Raw genomic sequence first — 18,572 nt, 5'->3', positions numbered from 1 at the left:
GTAGTTAAAACCATGATGATACAAGATATCTACATGAGGCTTTGTAATTTACAAAACTTTTTCATGTTATATCACATTTATCCTCCAGATAAAGTAGGAGGATATTGATTCCCGTTGATTAAGATTTAGGAACCTTCACTAACTTGTCTAAAACCGTAGCATTGTAGATGGAAGAGCCAGGACATAAAGGTTTCTGATAACTAGCTCTGTTCTCATTTCATGTTAAAATAAATACAGAACATAAAATATAAAGGAGAGAAGGAAATGAGTTTTTAAGTTTTACCAAACAAAATGTATTTTAAACAAAAACGCTGATGTTCTTGTTTGTTTGTTTTAGTAATAATTGATAAAACTCTGAACACAGGGTAGGATTTAGCCTTCCCATACCTCTGAACCAATGAAGAGAAAATGGGAAGCAAAACTGAAGAAAATTGAAGAACGAGCATCCAGTTATGAGAGAAAACCATTGTCTTTAGTGTACAGACCCAGGTTGTCCAAGCCAGAAGAACCATCCTCTGTTTGGAAACTATTTCATCGGCAAACTGAAGCTTTTAATTTTGTTAAAAACTGTAAAGAGGTAATTTGCTCATCTTCTACTTTATTTTAGAGCTACGATAATTTAAGATTTCAAAAAAAATCTATTGTGTGTTTTTATTTCAGGCCACATACACTACCAAAAGAATTTAATTGCAATCTTAAGATCACACTGTTTAGGAAAAATATGCCTATGAATCATTAGCCATTTATATTAATAATGAAAAAGAGTAACCTATCTAGTGCCAATTCTAAAAAATTTGTAATGACATTTAAATGAAGTACTACCTAGAGGAAGAGTAACCATATTAATGGACTGAAAAATAATAGAATGACTGAGTTTTTTAACAGTTAAACTAAAACAATACTCAGAGAAATGTGAGGAAATGAGATTTTTAGAATGGAATTAGGGAAAGGAGAATTTTTTAAACAATAGGATGTGAACATATCTCAAATATTATAGCTTAGAGTTAATAAGTTCTAGGACTTAAATCATAGTGCCAAAGTACACATGTATTTATCTTTCTACTATCTCCTTGTGTGCTTTGGAGTAGTAGGATGGGTTTATCATAATTTCCAACACATTAAGCAAGTGGGACAAAGAAGCGCTTGCTACATGCTATCCTCACAAAGAGTGTGGTGCTCAAGTGCGTATTGCACATCATTTGGGGGCATTGTGGGGATTATAGAGAAATACAGTTGACCCTCGAACAACATGGGTTTGAATTGTGCAGTTCACTTATTCCCAGATTTTTTTGTTTGTTTGACTGTTAATGTATTTTCTCATCTTTATGATTTTTTAAAAATATTTTCTTTAGCTTTATTGTAAGAATACAGTCTATAATACAAAGCATACCTCAGAGATGTTGCAGTTTTGGTTCTAGAATCTAGACCACCGCATATAAAGTATCTCAATAGTTGTAATCTTTTTGCTGGTGGAGGGTCTTGCTTTCAATTTGTAAAGCACACAACGTCTGTGAAGCATAATAAAATGAAGTGCAATAAAATGAGCTATGCCTTACATATACAAAATGTTTCTTAATTGCCTGTTTATGTTATTGGTAAGACTTCTGGTCAACAATAAACTAGTAAAGTTTTGGGGGAGTCAGAAGTTATACATGGATATTTGACTCCGTGGGGGTTGGCATTCCTAACCTCTACATTCAAGGGTCATAGTGTCAAATGGTTTCTGGATTTATCAGGGTTATCACTCTGTAAGTTGTATAAATGTCTAATCACTGTGTTGTACAGCTGAAACTAATATATTGTCAACTATAATGAAAAAATACATAAAAAAATTTTAAAGGGTCAACCGTATAAAGAAAAGATGCATAATATCTAGCATAAATATATTGTGATTCTGATCATCGATGCTCTATAAAAATTCATCATGCTAAAATTTTTTAGAAGGAGGACACTTCTTTCCCCAGTGAAGATAAGCTCTCTCAGATCTCATCAGAATAGTTTAGGAAATAAGAGAAACACCTTTCACATTTTGTATAAACCAAATTCAGGTATCAGAAATTTAAATACAGATTCATTTGATCTTGAATTTAAAAAAAAAATACATAGGAATATGATTGCCGGACTTAACCAATCACCGGTCTGTAAAATTTATCTCAAGATTTTTAATAGGGTCAGGCAACTTCGTCCTCCTATGACTTCTCACTTATTAAAATGGAAGTTTAGTTCCGTGATAGGCTCAACAGTGACCTTTAGCTAAGTGGAAACGAAAGAACCTGTGTATTTATTGAAAGAAACTTTCTGGCAGCAGTCACAGTAATGTCAAGTGCCATAGCAATTAACTTTCAAAAGATTGGTTTCTCATGGAAAAGATAATTTATAGTTATTTGTTAAAGTTAAGCATTTTAAAACTTTCAAGATTAACTTACAAATGTTCCATTTAAAAATTGGTTCCTACCTGTTTTTATCTGTACTAGAGAATTTATTTTAGTCCAGATAATTCATAATAATGTTTAGATAGTTTTAAAAATCAGTTTTATAAAATAGCAAATGAAATTATAATAGGAGGTCAAACTAGAGTAATTGAATGTGATTTTTCTCCTTTATTTTTATTTGGGCGTTCTAATTATTTCTGCCTTGAACATGTTTTACCTGAGTTTAACTAGATTTTGATTGGCATAGATTTAGTAATTATTTTTCTTGTTTTTAATAATACAAACGTTCAAATTCTAATTTTTGAAAATTAGAATACTAACATTCTCTACGAATGTTTAATAGCGATAGTTGATTTTAGATTTTCATTAATTTTTAATTATTTTTTATTTTTCTGAAGGATGTTCATGTATTCGCTTTAGAATACAAAGTGGGCGATGGACAGCGTATTTACCTTGTAACAACTTATGTTCAGTTTTGGTTTTATTATAAGTCCCGGTAAGTAGCTTGTAAAGAGCAATACGTTAAAGTTACATTTCATTTCATCTAATGTTCATGAATTGGCTTCTATATTTCTCAGTCACGTTATTCAGTACTGCTTTACTATTAGAATTGAATTCTGGAGCTTCCTTGACATAACATTGAATTATCTCACCCATTGTTGGGAGAAAAAATTGCATGTGTTTTAAGTTCTTGACATTTGATGATACAATCCCCCCATCACTTTTCCTTGTTCAAATTACTGCAGACCTTGTGTAGGATGCCATCCATACTTAGTACAACTTAGCATTTACTCTTCAAATCAGCATCTATTCTTATTAACCCATGTTAAAATTATACTCGATGCCAGCAAGAATGTAACTGTAAATGTGAGTATTGAAAGCTCATTGAAGACAGGTGACTGTGAATGTTTTTAATTTTTAAAATACATTTTCCTAATGAAAATATGAAAATTAAAAATTCTCATAAAAAATTTATGGAATCCCAAGAATGTGTGATTCTGGCATCACAGAGAAAGTTTTCTCAAAATTTGCTTCGTGGTGATGCCAAAAATAAATACAGAAGTGTTACACAATATCAAAATCATTTTTGAATAAATAACAGTATGAAGTTGACCATATCCATTCAGTTACAGAAAATGATCGTTATATCTTGACACTGATCCATAAAGCTATGATGAGCAGCTGTTCACTTTATCAAGTCTTCATTATGTCATAGTTTTATGTCATCAATCCACAGTTAATATAGTATCTTGAGATAGAAGATCAAGTTCTGTGATTTAAAAGTTATATGATATAAACTTAACAATCATTAATTATTCCATTCAGAAAAAATCTCTTACACTGTTATGAAGTCATTCCTGAAAATGCCGTGTGCAAGCTCTATTTTGATTTGGAATTTAACAAACTTGCCAATCCAGAAGCTGATGGGAAAATGATGGTTGCATTACTCATTGAGGTAAATTACTCTTGTTTTTTTCCTTATTTGATCTATATGTATCTCTTTATTCACTCATTCATTCATTAAGTGATGAATACAACCTACCTGTGTTTCTCCTGTTTCTCGCAACTCTTCCTTTTGACTTTTATTTCTTAATATCACTTCTCTATATAAACTTCTAAAAAGGAGGAAGGTTTAGTTTATGTTCATATATTTTGTAATATCTAGTTCAAAAAGAAGCTCAAAAAAGGTAGCAACTGGGGAGGTTTCTGGTTTTTATGTATTGTCTGATTTACATTTCAAGTAGCTGCCTCTGGTAAAGATTAGACAAAATAATTTTTACTATAAAAATTGAGTATTGAGATGAGCTTTAAGAAAACTGATAAAAATGGTATCCGAATGAACTGGCAGGGATTTGGGAAATTATTTTATCTTGTACTGTATGATATTGTGATTCATAAGAAATAGATATTTGATCATTTAGATGTTCAAAATCTATTTCTCCTGTATGTTTGGTCTTCATTTATAGTTCTTGGCTTACTACTCTCCAAACTCTTGAAAGTACCTAAACCTTGAGAGTAACAAAGGTATTTCTCGTTATATGAATGGGGTGACTTTTAGAAATACCTAGCCTTGGGAACTGGTTGCCAGGAGCACCAGCCAGTGATTAGAGGGTTGAAACTTTCAAATCCTTGTGCCCCACCCCCTCATGCCCCACCCTCTAGGGAGAGGAAAGAGGCTGGAAAGTGAGTTCAATTGCCAGTGGCCAGTGATTTAATCAATTATGTCTATGTAATGGGGCTTCCATTAAAAACTCAAAGGCCTTGATTTGGAGTGCTTCTGGGTTGGTGAACATGGGGAGGTGCTGGGAGACTGGCATGCCTAAAAAGGCATGGAAGCTTTGTGCCCTTTCCAACATACCTTGACCTAGGCATTTCTTCCATACAGCTATTCCTAAGTTATATCAATTTATAACAAATCAGTAATGTAGTGAGTAAATGGGTTTTCCTGAGTTCTCTGAGCCTTTCTAGCAAATTACAGGCATGCACTAATGAACAATAGGGATATGTGCCAAGAAATGCATCAATAGGCAATTTCATTGTTATGCAAACATCATGGAGTGCACTTACACAAACCTACATGGTATACCCTACCGCACACCTGGGCTCCATGATATAGCCTTTTGCTCCTAGAATACAGCTTGTACAGCTTGGTACTATACAAAACAACATGAGATTAAATCAATCACAAGGGAAAATGAGGCAATTAAGAGATGTATGAGACTACTGCTGATGTAACTGGGCATTACTCTTCTCCCGGAAACTTTTTTCTTTTTATTTGTTTTTCTTTTTATATATTATTATTTTTTTTATTATAGTGACTTTGGTTAATGAAATCCAGTTTGTTTCAAGTATGTAATTTAACAGTATGGCATATATACATTACAAGGAAACTTTTTCATAAGCAGAAAGACTACATTCTAAAATAACAATGGGAAGTATAATATGGTAAATAAATAAACCAGTAACATGGTTGTTTATTATGTCAAGTATTATGTATTGCATGTAATTGTGACATACTTTTATGCAGCTGACACCATTAGGTTTGTTTACATCAGCATCCCCACAAAGATAGAAGTAATCCATTTCACTATGGCTGTTATGTCACTAGATGAAAAAAACTTTTTATTTGTGGTCCATAAGTTGACAGAAACATTGTTAGGCAATGAATGACTAATAGAACCTAGGAGGGGATTGTGGGAACCAATGACTTATAGCCAGTTGGACAGAAGTACAAGTGACAACCTAGATTTGTGATTAGCATCCTGAATTGGAGGGGGTTGTTGGAACCTCCAATTTGTAGCTGGTTGGTCAGAATCACAGGTAACAACCTGGGCTTGTGACTGGCACCTCAGAGGGTGGACAGTGGTCTCATGGGACTGAGCCCTTTACCTATGGAATCTGATTCTGTAGCAAAGTAGATAGTGTCAAAATCAAGTTGAATTCTCAGACACCCTGCTGGTGTTCTAGAATTGTTTATTGAGGTGGCGAAGCATGCACACGCACGTGCACACAGACACACACTTGTATTGGGTCCAGGAACCTCTTTCATGAATGAAGTGACTAAGGCATAGACTTAATTTTCATTCAGGGTGCTACAGCTAGTTATTGGCAAAAACTGATATAGAAATAGAATTATTACTGTTTTTAACAAAGAGAAAAGTGTAGTTCTAGTTTATGTTTTTGATTTAGCAGTGTCAATCAGGAAGTTACTAACAAAGGAATAGTATGGGTTTGTGTAACTAAGCTCTATTAGGTTTGTTTATAAAACCTTTTAAGATTGTACAACTTAATGCATTAAATTGTATTAAAATTATATTAACTGTTATTTGGCTTCAGAGTAGGTATTGAGATTTATTGATTATTTTTTCTTTACATGTTAACTGTAGACAACTCGTTTTATAACTTTAAAAGTATGTCCAAATTAAAATGTTTTTGGTAAAGAATATCTGCTGATTATATTGGATCTTTACATGTTTTGTTTTAAATTTATTTGAAAAATGTAAGCAAATATCGTTCTTTAAAAATATTATCTTTCTGCTGGCTTTGAAGCAGAAGAAATATACATAAGCCTCCCTTCCCCCTCAAAATAATAATAGCAAAAAGATGTTTTTGTTAAAATAGCCATTGTACCCTTAAAAATAAATTTAAGTGTTTTATTTCATTATAGTTGGTAAATTTTAATTTTTAATCTTAATTATGTTTTTAATAATTCAAGGATATTGACTTTTTTCTGGTATATGATATTCTTCTAGAGTCTAAGGTAAGATTTATTACATGGATTCTGTATGACTAACAAGGAATTAAGATTTAGAGATTTTCACTGGCACGTTAATATGGTGATACCATTAACTAAGAAGTACCACATTGTATTAGAAACTAGAAATGTCCCTAATGGAATCAATACCCGACAAATGCCGTTTGTAACATAGATTAACAAACAATGGTGTGGTAAAGATTATGTAGGTGTTTAAAAGTTTTTTCTTCCTGATTCTTTGTATACTCTTATCCAGATTAGTCTTGAACAACTGATCTTCATTAGCAAAAGTTGGAAAGAATTGTAGAAATATGAGTTTAAAATTACACAGCATTTTTTAAAACATGTTTACCATGTTGGTAGAAGAGTCATTAGGATTATTTTATTTAATATAGCCTTCATAAATGATTACATTAAAGTTAATTTTATTTTCTTACTTTGTATGTAACAGGTATATAATTCATTAAGTACATTTCCTTTTTAATCTCTGTGAGGAGGTATATAAATTGATTAGCTCTTATATTAACAGATGATTGATAAATAACTGGTTAATGATTACTAGTGATAACATGTAAGTCCTTTGATTCAACGAGTTACTGACAAATTTCAAATTACCACTTCCACCAACTGGAATGAATTCTGGTGCTAAAGCATATAAAACTATGTTGACAGGTAGCATTGCTCAAATAATCATATTTTTAGCTTATGGATTTCACAACAAATATTTTAATAACTTAAAATTTTGAAGTTTAACTTGGGCAGAAGATTTTAAATTATAATTTCTTTTATTACCTACAGTCATTACATTTATTCTTTATGGCTCCAAAGTATAAAACTAGACTTTATTCACTTATGAGAACTTTTTCAGGTTCTACTAAGTGTAACTTTTCCTGGGTGCTAGGAGTACAATAGTTAGGCCAAAGAGACATGATTTCTACTTTCGTAGAATTTATAGTCTAATGGAGGATAATAAATTAGGATAGGTTTAGCTACCATAATAACGACCTAAATTTAAAGTGGCTTAAACAAGGTAGACATTTATTTCTCTCTCGTGTAATATCTAGATACAGCTCCATTGTGTTAGGGACTAGGTTTATTGCTTTGCTGTTCCTAAGATGTTGCCATTTACATTGTCCAAGATGGCCCACCATCACTATGTCTGCATTCTAGTCAATAGAAAATGGGGAAGGGGCATGCCTCTTGCCATTAAGAGTATAACTTAGAAGTGGCTAGTTACTTTCCTTCTGCTCACATCCCATTCTCCAGAACTTAGTCACATGATCACACCTTACTGCAAGGCACCTGGGGAATGTGGTCTGTATTCTGGATGGGCCCCTATCCAGCTAATGATCAGGGTTCCATTTCCACAGAAGCAAGAGAGGACAGATAGTGAGGAATAGCCTCTGTAATACCCGGGAAACAGATATCAAAATCCACAAATTAGCATAAGATTGTAGCTATTGTAAGTACTAGAAATAGAGTTGATAAGGGGAATTTGATGTAGATAGGGAAATTCAGGAAACTTTCTCTGAGAAAGTGAGAATTTACTGAAAAAGAGGATCAGAGAGTAGGGGCGGTGTGTGTGTGGGGAACCATAATAATGCCAAAACAACATTAACAAAATTTATTGCGTAACTATTAGGTATCTAAGTGCTAGGCAGTTTACAAACATTTTTGTTAATCTTAAGATATCCCTGCATGGTAGTTCTTAGTAACTTTGCTTTGCATGTGAAGACAGGCTTCAGGAGAATCGTGACTTGTGCTATGGCTGGCTCACAGCTAATGCTTTTGAGCAATTACATGTGCCAAGCACGATGCTAACTCTTTACTCTCATTTTCTCTCTTACTCCCTACAACAATTGCAAAAGTTAGGTCCTAATATCTCATTTTGCAGTTGAGGAAATGTAAGGTTTGGACTTGACCAAAGTCACAGCGTTGGTAAGTGGCAAAGCCAGAACTTAAACCTAGATCTTTCTGACTCCAAATCTTGTGCTTCTAACTAAGCTTGCTGCCTTCCTATAATGCATAACTGCCTTCAATATTAGCATCATCTAGCCCCAAAGGCTGTATTCTTGGAAGTAGATTTGGACTCAGTATACTTGAGAAACTTTCTGAAAACTAAAATTTTAAACAATGGGATTAGCGACTTTTTAACTCATAGATGATACTTCAAGAGATACTTAAAAAGAAACATTTTTATATGATTTTAGAGGAGATTAATATGTAAATTGTTCAACTTCTAAGAGGCCTTTAATCCTGAGAGTTTATGGAATTTTAAACATGAACTTGTTACATAATTTATGTATATTTCAACAGATAAGTAATTTAGTAAAATTGTATAATATTCTGATAGTAAATCAAAATTAAAAAAACAAGTTATACGCATTCCAGGATATTTGAATTTTGCTCACAGAAAAATTTTAAAACATTTAAAAGTATGAATTATTTTGTTTTACTTGTGTTTTTAGCATGTTTGTAAAGCACTTCAAGAGTTATACAGAGTTAATTGTTCAGCTGAAGATGTTTTCAACCTGGATTCTAGCACTGATGAAAAATTTAGCCGCCATTTGATATTTCAGCTCCGCGATGTAGCATTTAAAGATAACATTCATGTTGGCAAGTATACTGTTTTTTAAAAAAGTTACGGAATTATATTAAAAGCTCATATTTTTCTTTCCTTCCTAAGTTTTGTAAGTATTTGTCAGGTTTTATGTTTGTTTATCCTAAAAAATGAAATGTGATTTTTCATGTTTTCAGTATTTGCCTTTAGTTCTAGACCTATCTTACTGTTTTAAGACACATCTTAGACACAGTAGCCTGCTCACGATATTCTTGGCACTGGTACCTCTTGCTATAGATACTGAAATGGCCAGCCATGCCCTTGAGCTCCAATGGGAGTCATTTCAGAAGTTTTTAGTTAGTACATGAGAGGCCTAATTCAAGTCTTATCAACGATACCTCAGATCTGGATTTCTGACCTTCAGCCTTAGCTTTTGTACTTGAGGACTGGGGCTTGGCTTCCAGGCTGTATCTGGGAAGGCTTGTTTATTCTTGCAGACCAAACTTTAGAATTCTAAAGCAGTCTAGATGTGTAAGCCTGAAAACGTAAAAAGTATTTGTTCTGGGACTGGAAATTTAGATAGAATCCCAATTATAAAATGATGTCAGTCCAAAGGGGAACAAGTAAGCAGAATAGGAACACCAAAAACAAGGTCTGCATAGAAGTCAAAATCCTGAGTGTTTATTAAAGCAGGAGGAGTAGGGCAGGTATTCCTTAGTCCAAATAGCAGACAATTGAAGTTCAAGTAACAGGTAATCCTTTTCAGGACTAAGGGTCTGACAATTTCAAGGGTACTTTGCGTAAAAGGCATGAATGTAGTCATTAAAAGACTGATGCGAAAGTCAGAAACCTGGTGAACTGTATACCTAAGGCTCCATATTGTGGCCCTTTTTTTTCTGTTAGCTTAGTCGGACAGTCTTTCTCCAGTCTTTTTTATCCATTAGATATTAGTAATTGTAGGATCCATCCTTGTTCCTCTGTTTACATTATCTGTAACCTTGATTGTCATTCACTATTATGGCTCCGATTACCATCTATGTGTTGATGACTCAAATCTTTATCTTCAGCCAAGATTATTGTTCTCAACACTAGACCCATAGAGCTAACTGCCTATTAAACATCCCCACATAGACACTCATGTCTTAGACCGAACTCCTCATCTGTCCCTGAAAACTTGCTGTTTCTCCTGTGATATGTATATCAGCGGGTGATGCCATCATCCACCCAATTACGAAGTAGAAATGTTGGTGTCATCTTCGACCTCTATATGTCTTTGAGTATACTTACTTAGCTAGCCAGAGTAGTCTGATTATACCACTGCAAGGATTCTTCATTACCTTCTGGAAAAAGTCCAGATGTCTTAGTTTGCACAGTGAGGCTGACTGTCCTCTAGCTTCATCTCTTACCACTTGATCTTTCTCACTCCATCTTTTACTTATCTCCCACTGGGACATTATCTCTAGTCCCTGGACCTTGGCACTTTTTGATGCTGCTGTCTGAAATTACTTGCCTCCAATTCACTTGGTCTGTTAAGACTCAACGTAGATGTCATTATGTGAGAAGCCATTTATGGCAAAGTTTCAGACTTAGTTCAGTATTTCCTCTTGGTTGCAAAGAGTGCCCAGTGCTTATCGTGTCAAATCATTCACCACTTCCTGAGGTAATTTCCTTTTGTTTTTTGGTCTGTTCCACTTAATGTTTCTTTAGGACAGGGACTGTTTCTTAACCACTATTGTATTTCCAGGGTTTATCGCATAATAATGTCTTTATCAATAATATTAATAATGTAACAGTAACAGAAGCAGCAATAATAAATACAAAGTAGGCATTTAATAAATATTTGTAGAGTGAATGACTGAATATTAAGTGGGCTCTACTGTTAGGGTGTGGAGACAGAGTCCTAAGGAAGATATTTCTTTTATTCCTATTTACTCTTCCTATTCTTTGACTCCTACCACAAAACTAAAAATTTATTCGTTGCTGAGGAAGAAGAAGAATAGAAATTGGTCAGATAATTAGTAGTCTCTGCTACATATGTATTCTGAAAGCAAATGCATTCATTCTGGGCTTTAAGTCCTGTCGTATAAAGGCTTTATTGTCAGAAAAGCATAAGCAAAAGTATAGAGATAAGAGTTTGTGACTAAGTTGGAGCACACTGGGAATCGAAGTGTGGCTAGAGTGCAAGACATAATCAGACCTGATAAGTGGGATGCCATCCGAGGGTTCTTTCCTCTGACATTATGGACTGCGAGAACCAGAGATGCAGAACTTGTGGAGTAATCCAAATTTTTCTCATCACTTCCCCTCCTTCAGTGTGTCTCTTGGTGACATTTCTAGTTCCTGTTGTTAGCCTTTCAGAAAGGGGAATTAGGGCAATTAGGGTTAGTTTAAGAGGTCAAAGAATGTTAGCAAAATGTATAAATTTGATCTGCCTAAAATACTCTGCTGTCAGCCTGCCATAGGACCGATATTTCTATGATTGATACATCCTTATTCCGAGCCAGTAAAATTGCCCCTGTATTAATGGTGAGGTGAGGGTGGTGAGATTGGGGAAGGGAAGTAAAAGGCAAAGTAGTTTGCTGGAGGAGCCCGTGTTAGTATTTATGCAAGTTATACTGCCATATCCTGGCCTGCCAAAGGTCATAGGTTTACACGGTCTCCTTAGTGCTACCTTTGCAACTGGTTCTGCAACCATGGCTTCAGTTCTCTTATTTTTTGTGTCATGTAGATTAATGTTACATTTCCAGGAAAATTAACTTTATCGATTTATATTTGTATTGCTTTGTTGTCCTTTGATATCCTGATTTCTTTGTACTCAGTATTTACCTTATCTTCCTCATTCCAGAAATAATCATATCTGTGTATCATTGCAAAGATCAAATGCTTTTGCTTTCATTTTGATGTTTACTGTTTTATAAGAGTGGGTTTGTTTTTTTGAGTAGGAAAGTAAGTAAGTCTAATTTGGAGAAAGATTTTAAAATTTAGAGCATAGGTATCTTGTGACTTAAGTTAGATATTAAGCTATTTGGTAAATAAAGTGACAAACCTAGACTGTACCAGCTTTTAAGATTAAGGTTTTTTTTTTACAGTATTATATTTCTCTAATATTGTTATGAAGTAACAACCAATTATTTGATTTTATGGTATAAATAATATATGAATGTTTAAAGAAATTACAGATTGTCATGCTTTGTTTCCTTGGTAAAGATACGACCACTAATATTTAGAGCTCTTAGAATAAATGTCGAAATACAATAAATGTATTTAACTGTTTTAATTCTGGACTTCAGTTATGAGGCAGCAATCCGTAGGGAGAGGTGGGAGGAACATCAGCTTTGGAACCGATAGCTGTCAGTGTCAGCGTTCGTAGGGCGTGTTATGGTGGATAAAGGAGAGAGGAAAAGCTCCTGAGAAATTTGCCGGCATCATGACTCGAGGAGAATATGGCAGAGATTCAGTGTTTCTGTGCATTATCTTGGCAGCACCATTTATTCATATAAAACTTTATTCTATAATCTTGATTGTGAAGATAAATTTTACTCAATTTGTATTAAAGGAAGTTGTGGTTTTTTGGTGGCAGTGCATTAGGCTGAGGCCCATGCTCGCAAGATTGACACATCTTCTTATATTAACCTTTTTTCTAAGAAGATTTGTTTACAAGTGGCACCAAGCTACCCTGTCAATGGGAATTGCACAAGAGGAAGGAAGTACCAGGAGTGGCATGTTACAGTTCGTAATGACAACTCAGTTTTAAAATCAGGAACCAAAAAAAAAAAGGCTTACTGTGTAAAATTTTCATGTGTACATTTGTGCCTAGATCTTAATTTATAGTTTGTAGAAAAGAGTTAGATAAATCATATTTGTTTTTTCTTTAGGCAATTTTGTGAAAAAAATTTTGCAGCCTGCTTCGCATTTAATTGCCAGTGAAAGTGACGATGGGATTCCAGAGACAAGAGTTTCTCATTTTCCTGAAATACCAGTTAAACAAGGAATTTCCTTCAGCAAAATGTCCACAGATAATGATAGAGGAGAGAGCTGGACCTTGAATGCAAAGAAACTGGAGGGGCTGGGATCAGCTAAGCAAAGTGATCCTGATCTTTCATTTTTAGTTGTGAAGAATTCCATAGGAAAAAAGCACCTGTTTGTAGATTTAGGTAAGTAACATTAACAGCTCTCACAGACGGTCCTCGTGTACTTCTGTGAGAGACTAGCCAGTGCCCACCTGTCACCTTCGGATTCTTGCTACCACCACTTTTCCGCAGTGACGTTGAAGTCAATGAGCTCAGGTACGAGAAACCTATTTGGTTTCTGTTCAGAGATCTTAGGTCCCTGTGGGACATAAGCAGTAGGCTGGCCTGAGGTCCAAAAAGGAAGAGTTTTGGCTGGCTTCTGCTCTGAAACGTCCCAAGGATTTGAATCAGGAAAGTCTTGACAGAGGACAGTTGGGCCAGCATTCTCCAACACTGCTGAGAGGTTTAACTGGATGAAATAAAATTTAGAAACAGACACAGGACGGAAGTGGTGTTTTTTTCACGGAAGAGCTCTGCAGCAGTGGCGGAGCCCCCGCTTCGCAGCTCTCCCCCTGCTGTCAAGCTGGCGGCTCCGTCAGCCGTGCCCTCTTCTGCCCTGCTCGCTTCCGGTCTCTGACAGAGTGCCGGGCAGCACAGGCCGATGAGGACTCTTAATTCGCCCAGCTTCAATTTGGTAACCAAAACTCAATTTTATATTGCGGTTCTAGCTTGCGATTTGCAAAGCCGTACAAGCAACATTTTTGCCGTTGTCCGTTAGAGCAAATTTTAGGCAAGATTATCATGCCAGCCAGGCCAAGAGTAGGGGAGTGTCCCTACTGTGTTACACGTCTTTCTCATACCCCTAACAACCAAGTGCCAGAATTCGGTAATATAGTCAAGTGCAATGTATTGGTTTGCGTGTGAACAGACATAGGGGTTATGCCCTCTCCAAGTTGGACTAACATGCAGTAAACTAGGGAAAATGCCTAGTAGGAAGTTGATTCAGGGAAAGCAACAATAGCCAATCACTACTCTACCTCTACCCCTGCCCGATTTAAAGATTCTGAACAGAATACCCCAATTCATGACCATTCTAGCCTTGAAAATTAGGTTACTGTACTAGCAAGGAAATTTCTCTGATATGCTTAAAAGAAATATTGCACTAGTTTTCCAAGATTTATTTATGTAACAAAAAGGATGGGGTAATCTTTCACTAAAGTAGCCTTTGAAAAGTCCGCAGATTTAATAGTACACACCAGAATTTTTTTTAGAAAACGTTTTTTATCGAAATATAATATTCAAACAAACATGAGTGAGTACACAGGTCAGTGAATTATCACTCAATGAACACATTCTTTTTACTATACCCAAGACAAAAAAAGTAGATTAGCAGGCGCCCAGGACCACCTCCATGCCCCTTCCAGTCACCACCTTCTCCTCCTCTCCAGAGGTAACCCATAATCTATACTCTAACTCCAGAGATTAGTTTTCCCTATTTTTGAACTTTGTATAATGCATTTTCACTCTCTTAATGGTGTCTTTGATGAATAAAATTAACTCGTAGTGGTCTAACTTATCTATGTTATCTTTTTTGGTTAATATTTCTTATATCTTGTTAAATCTTCCCCTATCCCAAGGTCATAAAGATATATTCTGCTTATCTCTTAGAAGCCTTATTATTATTTTTTGCCTTTTATATAAATCTACAATCCACTTGGAATGGATTTTCGCTTATTGGGTAAAGAGTAGTCAAGATTTTTTTTTTTTTTTTAACTGTGGATATTCATTTGCCTCAGTACTATTTGTTGAAATAACTTTCCCTTTTCTAAAAGGACATTTTTGTCATAAATCAAATGTCCATACGTTTGGTTTGTTTACAGACTACATTGTTTTCCATTGTTCTGTTGGTCTGGTTTTTTGACAGTACTGTTACTGCCTTATTTAATACGGTCTTTCTAAAAGTCTTCTTTTTAAAATTTATTTTTAATTTATTTTTTGGTGACATTGGTTAACAAAATCCAGTAAGTTTCAGGTGTACAATTTAACAATAACACACATATGCATTTTGTGTTCCCCTCCCATAGTTAGATTTCCTTCTGTCACATATTTGACCCCTTTTACCCCATCGACCTACCCTCTGGTAATCACTAGTCTGTTGTTCATGTCCATGAGTCTCTGTTCATTTGTCCTGTTTGTTTGTGGCTTTTAGGTTTATATCCCACATATAAGTGATGTCATGCGGTTTTCAACTTTTTCTGTCTGGCTTATTTTGCTTAGCATGATTATCTCGAGGTCCATCCATGTTGTCACAAATGGCAGTATTTCATCTTATGGCTGTGTAATATTCCATTGTATATATGTACCACAGCTTCTTTAGCCAATCATCTATCATAGGACACTTTGGTTGCTTCCATGTCCCGGCCACCATGAATAATGCTGCTATGAACATTGGTGTGCAATCTTTTCGGATATGAGTTTTCAAGTCTTTGGGGTAAATACCCCGTAGAGGGATTGCCAGATCATATGATAGATCAATTCTTAGTTTTTTGAGGCACCCCTCATACTGTTTTCCATAGTGGCTATACCAATTTTCTTGATATCTAACTTTAGTTTTTGAAATTTCTTGGCCTTTCTTGGTCATTTGCATTTCCATTTAAATTTTAGAATCAGCTTATCAGAAATCTATAAATAAACATGGAGAGTTAACATTTTTATAATATTGAGTACTCTAATCCATGAACATGGTTTGTCCCTCCATTTACCTCGATGTTCCTAATTTCTCTCAATATTTTATAATTTTATGAATAGAGATCCTGTACACCTTTTGGTGGATTTATTCCAGATGTTTGATGTTTTTTGTTTGATTTGTTTAAACAACATTTTTCACAGTTCTGGAGGCTGGAAGTGTAAGGTCAGTGTGCCGCATGGTCAAGTTCTGGTGAAAGCCTCGTTCTGGTTTTTACATAATGGTCTTATCATCGTTTCCTCGCAAGACTGAGAGAGAGACTTGATTTTTTGATGCCCCCCTCTTTGAGATTTGGCACCGATAATCCTCACTGCCTTGAAAGCTCTCTTACTCTCAAACTTTTTTCCCAATATATTTGTCCAGCTTTATTTACAATAGGAAGGTTGCCCTAAAATAATCTAGTTTTCTATTTCTGAATGTGGCATTCTTCCATTTTATTTTTATATATTGCTTTTATTTTGTTTCTATCAGATGGAAAATTATTGTTCTTTTTTAAGTTATATATTTTTATTTGTCTGAAGGTGATTTTTTTCACATTCATTTTTTATTGAGGCGTAATTGATATGCAACATTAGCTTCCGATGTACAACATAATGATTCAATATTTTATTTTTATATATTGTAAAATGATCACAGCAATAAGTCTAGTTAATATTCCATCACCATACATAGTTACAGAATTTTTTTTCTTGTGTCAGCTTTTAAGATCTACTTTCTTGGTAACTTTCAAATATGTGATACAGTATTATTAACTAGTCGCCATGCTGTACAGTAGTACGTCCCAATGACTTATTTATTTGATAGCTAGAAGTGTGTATCTTTTGACTCCCTTTCACCCATTTGGCCCACCCTCCACCTCTGGCAACCACCAGAGTTGACTGTCCTATGTATATATGAGCTTGATTTTTTTGTTGTTTGTTTGTTTTTTAGATTCCATATATAAGTGTGATCATATGGTATTTGTCTTTGACTTATTTCATTTAGCATAATGCCCTCAAGGTCCATTCATGTTGTCACAAATGACAATATTTCCTTGATTATTTTGGCTGAATGATATTCCATTGTATAGTAGTCTCCCCTTATCTGATGGGATATGTTCTAAGAACCCATTGAATGCCTGAAACTGGATAATACTGAATCTTATGTACACTATGTTTTTTTTCTTATGCATACATATCTATGATAAAGTTAATAAATTAGGCATAGTAAAATATTAAAAGCTATAATTAATAAGATAGAATAATTATAACAACATACTATAATAAAAGTCATATGAATGCGGTCTTTTCTCAAAATATCTTATACTCACCTTTTCACTTAAAGGAAGCACTTTATGGCTTCTCTTCGGCATATCTAAATTGCCATCATCACCACTCTTCTGCTTTGGGGTCATTATTAAATAAAGTAAAGGTCAGTTGGGCACAACCACTGCTATTTATCAGAAACGATCTGATAAGATGGCTACTGAGTGACTGACGGAAGGGGTGAGTCATATCCCTGGCAGGATGAAGCAGGACATGTGAGATTTTTAACACTGCTTAGGATAGCGTGCTATTTTATATTTATGAATTGTTTATTTTAGGAATTTTCCATGTAATATTTTTGGATTACAGTTGACCGTGAGTAACTGAAACCATGGAAAGTGAAGCCTCAGATGAGGGGAGACTCGTGTGTGTGTGTGTCTGTATATACACCATGTTTTCTTCATTTGTTAGTGGACACTTAGGTTGTTTCCATATCTTGGCTATTTGTAAACGCTACAGTGAAAATAGGTATGCATGGTTCCCATGGTTGTGCAGAAGCTTTTTAGTTTAATGTAGTCCCACTTGTTTTTGCTTGTGTTGCCTTTGCTTTTGGTGTCAGATCCAAAAAACCATCACCAAAACTGATGGCTAGGAGCTTACCTCCTATTTTTTTCATCTAGGAGTTTTGTGGCCTCCGATCTTACATTCAAGTCTTTAATCCGTTTCGAGTTAATTTTTGTGTATGGTGTCAGATAGTGGTCTAGTTTCATTCCTTTGCATGCAGCTGTTAGTGTTCTCAACACCATTTATGGAGAGACTGTTCTTTCCCCGTTGTATATTCTGTTTCCTTTGTTGTAAATTACTTGACCATATATGTGTGGATTCCTTTCTGGGCTCTTTATTCTGTTCCATTGATCTGCGTGTGTGTTTTTATTGCTAGGGCCATACTGTTTTGATTACTGTAGCTTTGTAATGGAGTTTGAAATCAGGGAGAATAATGACTGCTGATTTGTTCTTCTCTCTCTCAAGATTGTTTTGTCTATTTGGGTTTTTTGTAGTTCTATTAATTTTAGGATTGTTCTATTTCTTTGAAAAATTTAATTGGAATTTTTATAGGGATTGCATTGAATCTGTAGATTGTTTTGGATAGTATAGATATTTTAACAATATTAATTCTTCCAAACCATGAGCATGGAAAATATTTCCATTTTTTTATGTCTTCAATTTTGTTCATCAATGTCTCGTAGTTTTCAGTATAAGGGTCTTTCTCCTCTTGCTTAAATTTATTCCTAGGTATTTTATTCTATTTGTTACATTTGTAAATG

At 34.7% G+C, this 18,572-nt stretch overlaps 1 protein-coding gene across 7 annotated transcripts in view; it reads left to right on the top strand.

Moving 5' to 3' along the window:
- PRIMPOL (primase and DNA directed polymerase) overlaps window positions 1-18,572 on the top strand; it is a 37,095-nt gene that overhangs the window by 3,490 nt on the left and 15,033 nt on the right. For 4 of the 7 annotated variants that reach the window (XM_016143983.2, XM_016143987.2, XM_036228667.1 and 1 more), the window contains 5 exons: window positions 338-577; window positions 2,831-2,928; window positions 3,759-3,888; window positions 9,156-9,303; window positions 13,123-13,401. In XM_016143983.2, the coding sequence (XP_015999469.2) occupies window positions 398-577; window positions 2,831-2,928; window positions 3,759-3,888; window positions 9,156-9,303; window positions 13,123-13,401 (835 nt within the window). In that variant the 5' untranslated portion in view covers window positions 338-397. Of the gene's footprint in view, window positions 1-337; window positions 578-2,830; window positions 2,929-3,758; window positions 3,889-9,155; window positions 9,304-13,122; window positions 13,402-18,572 lie in introns of those variants that run through there. The other 3 variants (XM_016143985.2, XM_016143980.2, XM_036228668.1) reach the window with 2 other exon arrangements.

Source organism: Rousettus aegyptiacus, unplaced genomic scaffold (genome assembly GCF_014176215.1).
Source record: "Rousettus aegyptiacus isolate mRouAeg1 unplaced genomic scaffold, mRouAeg1.p scaffold_m13_p_11, whole genome shotgun sequence".
Lineage (NCBI taxonomy): Eukaryota > Metazoa > Chordata > Mammalia > Chiroptera > Pteropodidae > Rousettus > Rousettus aegyptiacus.
The sequence above is the reverse complement of the archived record's forward strand: the minus strand, read 5'-3'. Positions and strand labels throughout refer to the sequence as shown.